Genomic DNA, 13862 nt, shown 5'->3' on the forward strand with positions numbered 1-13862 from the left:
GACAAGAGCTGCACATTTTATGTGCATGCAAAACTGTTTTCGCGCTTCCTTGATATATCTCTGTCAAAATATATCACCGAGCCGCGAGCGCCATATAATTCAGCGCGGAATTTGCGTAATGTGGGACTTTTAATAGCACCGAACAACCTCCAGCCACCTGACTATTCCACAATCACGCCTCCGCCATTTCGCAAGTTTCAAAAGTTTTCAATTGCCATGCGGGAGGTCAGCATTACGGATTTTTGAAATGGTAATATTCCGCACCGTGTAATTTCGCTTGCGAATTCTGTACGAGTTTATAATACGCTTTGTGATGTTGATTTGTCTGCAAACACGTTTGGTTAGCAGCGTATTCAATTCCAAATTCAAAAGATTTGTACGGACTGAAAATGTTTCAATTTTACGCTTTTTAACAAGAATTCATAATGAACTTAGTCCAATACAAATACGTAGTTACAATAGGATTTCATTAATTATGAAATAAAGCACGAAGTGGGCTTTTGTTTATAATTTTATTGTAACTTAACAATTTTTAAATCTATACAATATTTTGTACAAAAATATAATATTTTATCCTAATTTTATAAGTAAGTATTCGAAGTTCACAGATTTATTTATCAACTTTTTGATAATAACAATTTTTGAATCTACTTATCATTTCGTAGATAATGAACATTTTATCATAGTGTTTTTAGTCTAGTACGGACGGCTTTCTAAATAGCTATAAATTATCTACAGTCTAGATATTTCTATAGTTTAAAAACCGGAATTTCAAATTAAGTACTGCTAATACTATAAACGTTTAAAAACAGATGGCTATGTAAAGAGGTTTTAGAATAACATGAATATATTTTCCTATTCTACAGTCTACACTGTCTGAAACTACTACACAGTTTTTATAATATTTAGAAATTAAATTATGATTTAAGATACCAATAATACCTTCTCTACTATTCTTGTAACAAAGTGTCTTGTAACAAAGTGTATTTTACTTTTAATAGGAACGTTAGTCGTTACACAGCCATTAATTTGTTTCTATTTCGAAATCTTCCGTTTAACGTGATTAGTGATTACCTATATTCGCATATTATGTATAATATGTTTCACGTAGAGATCCAACTTGTTTAAAAAAAACATAACCTAGAGTGACGGCGACGTTCAGACGTGCGCGTTTTCCGCTGTAGCGTTTGGGAAAAACACGCGCTCAGAGAACGCGCACGTCCGAACGCGCTCTTAGGCCTAATAAGGCATAAAATTGGTCCAACATTTAGCTCAGATGATATCTGATGATATTAGGACTTTGATCATGATCAAAATACTAATAACTGTGGGCATTATTGTTATCCACTTTTTTCCGAAAATCAGCTCTCAGTGGAAAAGGTATAACCTACCTACTAAAAATTTCATAAAAAATTAGTGGCTACTAAATATAAAAATCTATAAATGTCGTTTATTATAACACTAGTTTTGTTACTTGATCCTAACCTAAAAAATTTAATCTACTAAATAATAAGCTTACAATCTTAATATAATTGTATTATATATACAGTTATATACAACGAAACATATATTATATATTAAATATAATATTATATTTTTTTCAAAAAAATACTATTTTACATTAATGTCTGTTCAAATTTTATACCGCAATAATACGAAACGCGACGAGTCGATGCAATTTCTAAGTTGCAATTTGTATGAATTTGACGGATTTGCAAGACGTCTCACGCTCACGAAATCTGTCAATTCATTTCAATATAATTTAGCAATTCGCGTTGCTGTCTGAAATCTGAATTGACCCCAACGCCAACGGTCCGCCGCGGTGCGACCTGCCCTAGTAGACAAGTGGCAAACTATTATCGTAAACGCTAACAAAATGTATGCGATTTGACATAACTCCTCGCTTCGCTAGCGAATACTAATGTCAAATCCCATACATTTTGTGGCGTTGGCGTTGGCGTTTACGATAATCGCTTGCCGCTTGTCTGAGCCCTCAGACCACTCTACGAACTCACTATACGACCTTTACAACTTATAAATAAATTAACTTAAGTATTATTTACATTGGCAATATTCATATGAGTCTATGACACAAGTAATCAATTCGCCTACGCCTTACATGATCATCCCACATCCCATCAACTCGATTCACCGCTCAATTCGATCTGAAATAAAAAAAAAATATAGGTACAAGAGAATTTCAGTGAGAATTCTGTTTCATTTTAGGTTATGTAGTATGTACTCAAAGGGTAAAACAGGTCTCTATTTCTTAGGTATACTTCGCTGTCTATTTCCTTTTTAACTTATGGGTTAAAAAATGTAACTGTCTAGCTATCGCGGTTATTGAGATATAGCCTGGAGAAAGACAGACAGACTAACGGACAAACAGCGAAGTAGTAATATCGTTTTTACCTTTTGAGTAAGTGGGCCCCTAGAAGATTAATTTTATTGTACACAATATCATTGAACAATATTATTGAACAATTTATTTGACAATATGATTGAAAGCCCGCCTTTTCCGCATTCAATATCAACCCTAGACGGTCAATAATATTGCACAATACGTGATATTACACGATAAAATTGATAATATAGGTGCCCGCTAAATTAAGTACCTTTTTGATAAACCTAAAAAGTTACCTTATCAACAGCCGCAAGCATAAGCGGCGAGGAAGGCGCTGGTCGCTCCAGTCGCTTGGCCGCAGCCGCGCGCCGCGTGTCGCCGCGGCAGTCGTGTGCTGCTCGCGGCAGGCAGCCCCACACCGCCGGCGTGAACAGCTCCGCGTCCAACCGCAGCTGTTCCTTCCCGTCCAGCGCCCAGCCCGCTATAGCACCCACTGCTAGTGTCGTGGCTAGACCAAGCGGAGCGATCCAGTGATACGATACGCGGAACAGTGGAAACACTGTTGTAGGATCCTAGGGGGATTAAAGAGAGATAGACTGCTGGAATATGTCACGTATACCATGTGTTAAGGCTTCACTTCACGATGGTTCATCAAGGATTCGAAGTATTTAATGGGCAATTAGAAACGAATATGCCCGTCTACACTCTTGTGATCGCCGATACATAATATTATAATAAATTATAGCCAAAGATGTCTGAATTTGTTTTGGTGATGATTATTTAGGAACTTTTGCACTTTCCTCATACTAATTTAAATTTATTTGTTTAAAACGTCTTATGCAAATTATTTACAAAGGCAAACTTAATGTCTTGTAGCATTAAATCTTAAATAATCTCGTTAGAGAGACTCTTACCAAAGTCGGCGTGTGAGCAGTACTCATAGTTTCATTGAGGACGCAAACAGCAGACACAGCCAGGGCGGGGGCCCTCAAGCCTGCGGCGGCGGCGGCCTGGCTGCCCAGCGACGTGGCCCCCGCTACGAGTGCCCCTGCGGCCCCACCGATCAGGGCCCCACGAGGCCCCACCCACCAGCAGCACATGCCGAGGGTGAAGATACCGCACGTGGCACTAGCCGCGATCGCTGATAAAGCTGTCGCCACACCTGAAAAAGTTGAATACTAACTTTAAACCACATTCACTATAAATATCTCCATACTCTAAGGCGCGACCGCTCCAAGCGATACCACAATGCAGCGGTTTAACACTTCACGTTCCATTGACTTATAATACTGGACTAATACAAAGAATATTTGGTAGTGACGTGTCGCACGATCGCATCGCTATGCTTCAGTGTAGCTAAGCTTTATGCGGCCTTAACTTTAATATAATAAAAGTAAAAACACTCCAAATTTATCCCACAATAACGCATTAAGTCGTTTAAGAAGGGTTAAACGGGATAAGATTGCTAACGTACCTAAAACACCACCAAGCTTGGCAATAACAATCAGCATGAGCAGCGAGACGATGGCGAGCGTGGCGGTGACGAGGCGGGCGATGACGCCGTCGGTCAGCGGGCGCAGGCGCAGCCGCAGCCAGCCGTGCATTATGTCCTCCACCGCCACCAGCGCGCACGCGTTCAGCACAGCTGACAACGAACTGAAACAAGAGAAGTGAATACACTGAGTATTCACTTTCAAAGAAGTGGTTTGCTGCTGCGTTTTCCACGATACCACGAACCATCACACGATTTGTCTATTCATGTGCCACCTGATATACCATCAAGGAAATTAATTTATAGGATGGCGGACCTGACCAAATGAGGTTATGTCAATTCAATGTTATTCGTTATGTGTCAGTTGGGTTTCACATAACATGACTTGGTCATATACGTACTACGTAAGCCCGCCACCTGCCAAATCAACTTCTCTGATAATAATCTTAAGGGACTATTGAAACATACCACTAAGAGAAGTTTCTCACCTCAACCCAGCACCAAACACCCCCGCCAGGAACACGCCCGCGAGTCCGGGGAGGTGCTGCACCTGGGCCACATACGTCACGAAGGCAGGCAGCAGGCGGTCGTCGACGATGGGCAGGCCGGCCTCCTCGCAGCCTCCCTGCACCCAGGCCGTCCACGCCGCGAGGCCGCACCACACGCACAGCGATATCGCCAGCATCGCGCCCGCGCAGAATATCGCCAGAGCTCTGTTGACGGAGAAAGAATTTTATTTCAGAGTACAGTCTGGGTTCTCTGTGTGCTTTTTGTATACAAAACACACATTTGACAACTTGATGCTCCGCTTCGCAGTCGCCATGGTCGCGTAGGTTTGGCCTAAGCTTAAGAGTCCTGTGGTAGTACACAAAAAAGTATTTAGAGCCTGCTTCGGTTTTTTCATCACTAAGTAAAAGAGAATGTATATTGTATAATATAGTAGAGTGTATGGGGCCTGTGGTGAGCATTAGGATTGGAAGACTTAGGTCAATATTTTATGTAGAGATTTCTGGAACTTTGTAACACATGTACAATTTACATAATAAATATAATATAAATTAAATTATTGACGACTAAATGATGATGTTCGTAATGTTTTTGTTTCCAAAATCAATTCTTTCATTTACGGTTTCTACAAAAGCCAGCGATTTTTGTAACTATTTATTGACAAAATGACCGAATGGCAAGATTGTTTGGCATCAATACAGAATACAGTCATGTAATACAAGTAAACAATTGGATGCAGCATTCTTCTTTGTGTCCGACCGCATAGGTTATTTCTGCCATAAAAATTATTTGTGATCACTGCTGTATTTATAGACTGCGCGTGCAATGTTGTAAGGAAGTCTTATTTGGATACGAAAATAATATTTCCATCATCACAATCAGTTCTTTAAAAATCTGATAACAAGATTTTCAGTTACATTATGACCTGAAATCTGAATTCATAACTTCGAGCGAGGGAATATAAGTACAGGCTAGATTGGTTTTTGCTGTCGTGATTAGAAAGTTTAGATAACGCGATGCAGTATTGCGCTACTAGTTTTTCTGCTACAGACTATCTGGCTGTTGAAATTCGCATTTTTACCCACTTGCCGGTCGAAAGTAACTTACATGATAGCTTTGCGTTTGCTGGGCAGTGCGATGTACCGCTGCACCATGGTCTGGTTGACGGAGTTGAAGCAGGTCCAGTACAGCGTCCCGCCCACCACCGCGCCCCAGCCCGTCTGACGCTCGTACGGGGATAGGTTCCAGCTAGAAATTATGATAATTATATTTAAAGAAGGATTTAGCAAAAAGGTTAAGGCCTAATTAGTTTGAAATAAAATTTTGTGGCTTTTATCATAGAATAGATGACTAAAATTCTCTCATGACTTTTATGGAACTTTGTAAAAAATTAAAGAATTATAAATTATTGTAAGTAATACTACCTATAGTAAAAATGACAGTGATCAGGACTTTAAGTTATTGGGTTCGTTAGTAATATAATATTATTCAAGAGTTTAAAATGATTTGACATGCGCAAGATTGGAACAAAACTCAAATCGACTTAAAGAGTAGAGGCGCCTTACTTAGAAACTTCGAGCCGATCTTACTTAGAAACGTCGAGTCTCCCCGACGCACTAGCGGTGTCGATGACGGCACCCACGCCGCCAGCAGCCAGGGTTCCCGCGGCCGCCACCAGCAGCACGCCGATAAACATGATGCCGGTCTGGACAGAGTCCGTCCACACTACCGCCTTCAACCCACCCTGGAATACGACATTTTGAATAAGCGCCATCTTCGAAAATCGTAGATTAAATAAAAGGTGTAACAAAACTAACTGATAATACTTTAGAGAGTATGACTACCCTGTATTGAGTTCACTGTGAAAGAACCAGCGCTGAAAGAGCATTTTTTTTAACTTTTGCCCTTGCCCATACAAATCACAAAAAAATCTCTTTCAGCGCTGCATATACATAAAGTATATTGTATTATCACTTTTTTTTATACCATGTATAATATCTTATAGCTACTTATCAATGAGACCTTATCGCATAATATGTCGCATAGGTTTTATTGCTGAAGTTATGAAAGGGCCAAGTGATGTTAAGGCTTTCAAAAGCTGACAATATTTTAGCCGATGCCTATAATTAGAGAGCATATAAAACTCTACTAATCTTGCTATACCAGTGCTTAACTGTATAAAATAATTGTATAAAACTTACTAATACTGTATACAGTCCACAGATCGCCACCATTATCCCGCCAACAGCGAACACATTAAAACCAGTCACTGAAAAAATAAACGATAAAAAATTTAAAATACGACCACATTATTAACAGGAGATTACATTTTGTTGTTTTTGTAGATAATTTATTTAAATTAATGTTTTGCAACAAAAGGTATTTAATAAACTTAATCGTTTTATTTAACACTGGGAATAATGTAGAGTCAAGAAAATACACAGCACACAACAGGATTACATTCAAGTAATGCAAATTAAATTATACAGTTACCATGGGATAACACTTCTACGCAAATTGAGTACACAATTATTCATTTAGAAAGCAAAAAACATTTACAAATGGACGCTTGTGAGTCCTGAAACAGAAGCGCGTCAGAAGAAACAAAAAGCACTCGCTTTTGTTTAGGCGTCGCGGAATTTTGCTGTAAATCCTGCTCTCGCAGCTGTTACTAGCTCACCATTAACACTTACGGCTGCTCTTAGAAACACTTAATGACTACTTAACTTTATTTTAATGGAGGTTTTTTTTTCTGTCAAGCTCATCATAACATTAAAGTTAAGTAATGATGAATTTTCTCTGAGTACTGCCATCAGCTAGTTACTAACCACTCAAAAACTTTAAGAACTAACAATTATTATCTTAATATATATATTTCTTGTGTGCGTGTGTATGTGACTGAACTCCTCCTAAACGACTGGACCAATTTTGATGAAATTTTTTGTGTGTGTTCGTGGAGATTAGAGAATGGTTTAGATTTACAGTTTGGTCTACTGGAAAATGTTTTTTCAATTAATTTCTTATTTATAAGGAGTTGTTGATTTTGGAATGTTTTACATTAGATTCGGCGGACGGCGCTATCATCGCATTCAATATTATTCTATTTCAATTTTAGTTTGTCCTGACAGATGGTGCTACGATTAATTTGAAAAAAATTTTGTTATTCAATTCATGTGCTGATTAAAATATTAAATAAATAACACATAGGCTACAATTTTAACCGACTTTCAAAATGGGGGAGGTGTTATGTTCGTTTTCTTATATTCAACGATTACTCCGCCGTTTGTTAACCGATTTTCAAAATTTTTCTTTTGGTATATAGGGTATCATCCCAATTTGGTATTATATTCAGAAAAGTGGTGATCTGATGAAGGATCCATAAGTAATCGAGGGAACTCCTCAAAACTTATAGGGAAACATATGGTGACTTCGGTTTCGTGAGAAGTATTCTAAGCATATGCTACCAACAAGTAAGATTTTGCACCGAGATATACCTGGTATACCGTGGTTCGGAAGGTGCTGAGAGAATTCCTGATTTTTTATAGATACAAGTTTGGGAGTTTCGGCGTTGTTTTAAGAACAGAAAGCATATGCTACTATGCAAATTACATTCTTCATCATCATCATCATCATCATCACTACCATATTATACCATTTCATAGTCTTTTAGATCGAGACTCGAGTTTGTCAAGCGATAATTAAAAAAAATCTATATCTACCTAATATTATAAACCTGAAGAGTATGTTTGCTTGAACGCGTCAATCTCAGAAACTACAGGTCCGATTTAAAAACTTATCTCAGTGTTAGATAGATCATTTATCGAGTAAGACTCATCATCAGTGATCGGAGTAGGTAGATTGAAATGAGGTCAATGATCCTAATCGTACATAATAATATGGACATTCCCTCGAAATCCCGTTTTTTGTTAATATTTTAAACCGAAATTTAAATTAGAAGCTGTACAATTTTAAAAAATAAGACTTTTAATTACGCCGATTTCATCCATTATTCATTAAAATGATAGTAAACTAGAATCTTAATACTAGATGTTGCCCGCAACTCCGTTGCGCCAAAACTCATTTATCGCGCGGGAACCGTATAGTTTCCTGGGACAAAAAGTATCCTATGTCCATTCTCGGGACTCAAAGTATCTCCATACCAAATTTCAGCAAAATCGGTTCAGCGGTTTGGGCGTGAAGAGGTTACAGACATACAGACACACTTTCGCATTTATAATATTAAGTATAGTATGGAATTAGTATGGATACCAACATAAACCATCTTTGATTGAGTCCGGGAATACCGGAATGACTTTCCGGAATAATGACTTATCCACATTTCCTTTTTATGAACATTTATGATACAAGTAGCAAAAATCAATCTACCTACTCCGATCACTGCTCATCATTTATCGAGAAGGTTATATTATATTATTACTCTAAGACTAATACGACAGAAGAAACTCAGGAAAATGTGGGAAAAACGGGGGAAATATTTTTTATGGGAAAATGTACCTACGGATTCTGTAAAATTTCTAATTTACGCGGGCGAAGCCGCGCGGGACATCTAGTCATTTTATATTATTACAAGCATTTACACAGGGGTCAGTCATAAAATAACAAAACGAAACGTAGCACGACGTTACGTTTTAAGTGATAGCCATTGTAGATGAAGTGCCTAATTTCGTCTCGTTTCGATGTAAACTGCATTGAACAGCATAAGCTTATAAGTCAAATTTTAATTATTACTAGCTGTCCCGGTGAACTTCGTGTCACTTTAAAACCTTCCCTGGACTTCTACGAATATTTTAAAACTAAAATTAGCCCAATCCGTTCAGCCGATTTCGAGTTTTAGCGTTACTAACACAATTGAAAATCCATTTTTATTTATATATATTAACAGCTTAGTGTCCCATGACTGCTGTTCAAAGGTCCAAGTCAAATAAGACTTAAAATTCCTGTAATAATTACTATATTTTACGCAGAAGAGGTTTTTTTTTATAATAAGTAAAGTAAGTAGGCATACATTACATTTTTCCTTCAGTCTAATCATTGTGTGTATTACCAGTTAATAGTTATTATGACTATAAAGTGCGATGTTACGCATAGTTTCTTATTCGGAATTTCCTTGACACACAATTTGTTCAACCGGATAATACAATAAGAATACAACGCTAACTTAAAACATAACTTATTTTTTAAACATAGTCACGAACTTTTAAACTTAAATGTGAACAAAGTGTCACATGTCACAAAACAAGTAGAAGTCAAAACTTGTTTTGAAGTTTTCTGACTTGACACACGGCATGGACCTTGGATCATAGGTTCTGTATATCTCATGACCAAGCAGTGTTGGCCACCATAATTCATTTAAAATTATCGTAAAACATTTCAATACTCACACTGATTAAATGCTAGCGCCGGTACATACACAACCATCGGTAGAAAGAGCACCTGAAAACAAAAAACAAAAGTAAGAATTTTCCTCCAACATAATCCGGCTTAGAAGCCATATTGAGGCGACTTATTTGGATGATAAATTGTCAAAGTACCACGACCTAACAAAATAAAATACTTGAATTTGTAATGATTTCATTCTTATTTTGTAAATTATTATTTTTAAACATTATAATAAATAAAAATTAACAATGTCGATGCAAAAATCTGAAATAAGGCGTCCCCATTTCTTCATAATATATTTTATTAACTCTATATTTTTTCCCTTGAATCGCGACGGCGGCTCGGCGTCTTTAACAATTTAAACGTTTTGTTTTTGCTCGCTTTAATAATATCTGACTGTGTTCTGTTGATAGGCGAATTACTTGAGTGAGCTCAATTAACTCATTGTAGCTGACGTTGTACGCGCCGTGTGAGCCCCGACTTGTGACAAAGATACAACCACATAAATATACAGTAGAGTAACTCAGTTTCCTCGAATCAGACTCGCTTAACACAGAGATAAGAAGGAATAATATTTATCTTGTAAAATATAATAAAAGGCTATCGGAGAGTCAAAACCGACAATAAAGAAAAAACAGACAGTTTTAAACGTATGCGCGGCGTACTCTTACAACGTGATACTACATTGTTTTCGTACTGAAAGTTGTTTGAAATCACGCTAATGTGTTTCTTAGATTCGGGGCGATCTAGCTAGTACATCGCCCCGTGTAGTTTGAAGATGACTAACTGTATAATATTTACATTGTAACAACAGCCTTGGCCGGCAATTATTGTTGAGGAATGTCAAAATCCGCGGAAGGCTAGACCGTCGTTACAACAAACCTGTTTAAATAATAATAATATTTTTTTTATTAAATAAGGGGGCAAACGAGCAAACGGGTCACCTGATGGTAAGCAACTACCGTCGCCCATGGACACTCGCAACATCAGAAGAGCTGCAGGTGCGTTGCCGGCCTTTTAAGAGGGAATACGCTCTCTTCTTGAAGGTTTGCAGGTCGTATCGGTCCGGAAATACTGCTGGTTACAGTTCATTTCAGAGTTTTACAGTGCGCGGCAGAAAGTTACGCGAAAAACGCACTGTGGAAGACTGCCACTCATCAAGGTGATGAGGATGGAATGTTTTTCGCGTGGGACGATGGCGAAAAGTTGCAGGTGGTATGATTCCGAACAATTCCTCAGAGCACTCCCCGTGATACAACCGATAGAGGATGCAGAGTGAAGCAACATCTCGGCGTAATTCCAGGGGGTCCAAGCTGTTTGAAACACTATGGCAGTCAACAATTCGAGCAGCCCTTCGTTGGATACGATCCAGAGGGAGCAGTTGGTATTTTGGCGCCCCTGCCCAGAGATGAGAATAATATTCCATATGAGGCCGAACCTGCGCCTTGTAGAGTTGTAGGCGTTGGTCCGGACTGAAGTACTGTCTCGCTCTGTTAAGAACACCAAGCTTCTTCGAGGCTAATTTGGCCTTACCCTCAAGATGATATCGGAACTGGACTTCGCTCGATATGTTGACGCCAAGTATCTCAATGCTAGGGGAGATGGTTAAAGATGTGCCCTCAAAACGAGGATAAACGACCATTGGTGACTTTTTTGTGGTGAACGCGCAGACTTGTGTCTTGGTGGGGTTGAATTGGACTAAGTTACGTCTACCCCATTCAGAGACTCTCAGTGACATTTTGCGTACTATCATCCGCATAGCAATGAATGCCGTTGAATATCTAAGAGCTCGTCATATATATATATATATATATATATATATATATATATATATATATATATATATAAGACGAGCTCTTGCCCGCGGCTTCGCTCGCGTTAAGAAGTATTATTATATACAAACTTTCATCCCCTATTTTAACCCCTTGGAGGTAGAATTGATCAAAATCCTTTCTTAGCGGATGCCTACGTTATATCATCTACCTGCATGCCAAATTTCAGCCCGATCGGTCCAGTGGTTTGGGCTGTTTGTTGATAGATCACCATGTCAGTCAGTCACCTTTGAGTTTTATATATATAGATTTTTATTATATTATAGTACATATTTAATACACATCCATGACCCAGGAACTTTGAAAACTTTTTGTTCCGTCGGCGGGATTCGAACCCGCGACCCCCGGCTTGAGCTACCAACAGCCCACCGACCAACAGAGGTCGTCGTAGACAATATAATTAATACGATACAAAAATTATTATTATTATTTAGTGGCAAGACAACACTAAATATAGGATATCGTAAACTAAATGTGTGGTTGCGGTGTAGAAAAATGGAGTTTTGTCAAACCAATACCAAAGTAGGTACTAATTAAATCGATCATGAACGAGTCATTCAATTGATGCAGACATTATAACAACAACGTTCAAAGGTCAAAATCAATAAGGTAAATGACCTACAAAGTATTTTACACCTACAATATATTTTCTTGAAGATAAGAGAAAAATTGGAACACTTCTTAAGATATTAATATGGAGTCAGCATCCGATAGGAAGTACTTCACTGTTTACACACAGCTACTTTAATTTCAAGTTTTATAAAATAACTAGACGATGCCCGCAACTCTTGCGCCAGGATTCGTTTATCGCACGGGAACCGTACATTTTTCCGGTACAAAAAATATCTTATGTCCTTTCCCGGGACTCAAAGTCTTTGGGCGTGAAGAGGTAACAGACAGACAGACACACTTTCGCATTTATAATATTAGTATAGATAACACGATACATCTCATTCCATCTTTCATAGTAAGCGTGCTGAACGCATCCTAAAAAACACCTAGCCATAATAAATAATAAAATTACTTACTTCGTCCAAAAGAAATAATACTGATGCGACCGCTCGAACATGACGATTGAACCGCAGTTCCAAGTACTGAAACAAAGCAAAAGTCGGAATATATTTAAATATGTCGTAGAATAAATAAACATTGTGTGTGCAATTTGAATTTGAACAATTAAATAGAAGTATTGAAATCTAACTGAATCTGGGATACAGTAGTGTCCTCGCCGACACGAGCCAAGCGAAGTACAAGGGCCCTACCTACCTTTTCTCGAAGTGGTTCGTCGTTATTTGAACCCTCATAGAGTTGGTTTCCGATGTACCAGATAACTCATATTCTCAGGATATGATGTCAATTATAATAGACTAATTAAACTTACAAAGTCTCAATTCAATAGCTCTAATACTTTAGATTTTATTTATATCTTAAGTACACCGATTTTGTCACTGACACACTGATGATCATCAAAATGTTTGGCTACTAGTACGGGAGCCCTAGAACAATTTTTTTTTATTACTATCAAGCATCAAGCTAATTTTTTGTAAGCACCACTTTCAAGTTTTTTCGCAAATAAAAATGTTGTTCGTTTATCAAAATGAAGCTACTCCCAAAAAAAAGCTTGATAGTAATAAAAAAAAATGTTCTAGGGCCACTGTACAATACTTCCTGAAGTGCTAGAAAGCTGAAATTTGGCATGTAATCTAAGTTTAGTATAAGTACCACCAACAAAAAATCATAAACTTATAACCCTTCGCCCCCATCCCCTAAAATGGGGGGGTGGAGTTTTATATGACGCTTTCACCAGTTTTATGAATTAAGTACGACATAAGAGTTTACACGCGACTGTAGACAGAAACAAGAACCAACTTCAAGAACTGAAATCCCACCAAAAACATTTCATGTAAAATGTTGCCGAGACGACCATATGAGGTTTACCCTTTGAAAAAGATTGCGCAGCCATACATATTTACAAATATGTAGAAATTGTTGAAGTTAGGGCCGGTAGAGTTAGGCCGTGTATATTCAGAAGCTTGGCTTTACATAAGATCTGAAATCTTTTTAACAGGGTAAACCTTGTGTGGTCGTCTCGGCAACATTTTACATGAAATGTTTTTGGTGGGATCGTACAAATATTCCGATAAAAGACGATGACTTGTACTTTGGCATAAATTGCAATTTGTAAGTATAAGTATAACTAGCTATTTGACCGAGCTTTGCTCGGTATTCGATAAAACACGAACAAAATGACATTTTCTAAAAATGATTCCTAGCTAGATCGATTTAT

At 37.9% G+C, this 13862-nt stretch overlaps 1 protein-coding gene across 3 annotated transcripts in view; it reads right to left on the bottom strand.

Moving 5' to 3' along the window:
- Positions 1 to 1754: 1754 nt before the first annotated feature.
- LOC121727484 (sodium-coupled monocarboxylate transporter 1-like) overlaps positions 1755 to 13862 on the bottom strand; it is a 28205-nt gene continuing 16097 nt past the window's right edge. For 2 of the 3 annotated variants that reach the window (XM_042115378.1, XM_042115366.1), the window contains exons 4-13: positions 12604 to 12669; positions 9746 to 9797; positions 6545 to 6612; positions 5933 to 6087; positions 5451 to 5591; positions 4325 to 4549; positions 3819 to 4000; positions 3259 to 3506; positions 2641 to 2916; positions 1942 to 2165 (exon numbers count right to left, since the gene is read on the bottom strand). In XM_042115378.1, coding sequence (XP_041971312.1) covers positions 2139 to 2165; positions 2641 to 2916; positions 3259 to 3506; positions 3819 to 4000; positions 4325 to 4549; positions 5451 to 5591; positions 5933 to 6087; positions 6545 to 6612; positions 9746 to 9797; positions 12604 to 12669 — 1440 coding nt within the window. In that variant the 3' untranslated portion in view covers positions 1942 to 2138. Of the gene's footprint in view, positions 1835 to 1941; positions 2166 to 2640; positions 2917 to 3258; positions 3507 to 3818; positions 4001 to 4324; positions 4550 to 5450; positions 5592 to 5932; positions 6088 to 6544; positions 6613 to 9745; positions 9798 to 12603; positions 12670 to 13862 lie in introns of those variants that run through there. The other variant, XR_006035682.1, reaches the window with a different exon arrangement.

This window comes from Aricia agestis, chromosome 1, assembly GCF_905147365.1.
Source record: "Aricia agestis chromosome 1, ilAriAges1.1, whole genome shotgun sequence".
Taxonomy (NCBI): Eukaryota; Metazoa; Arthropoda; class Insecta; order Lepidoptera; family Lycaenidae; genus Aricia; species Aricia agestis.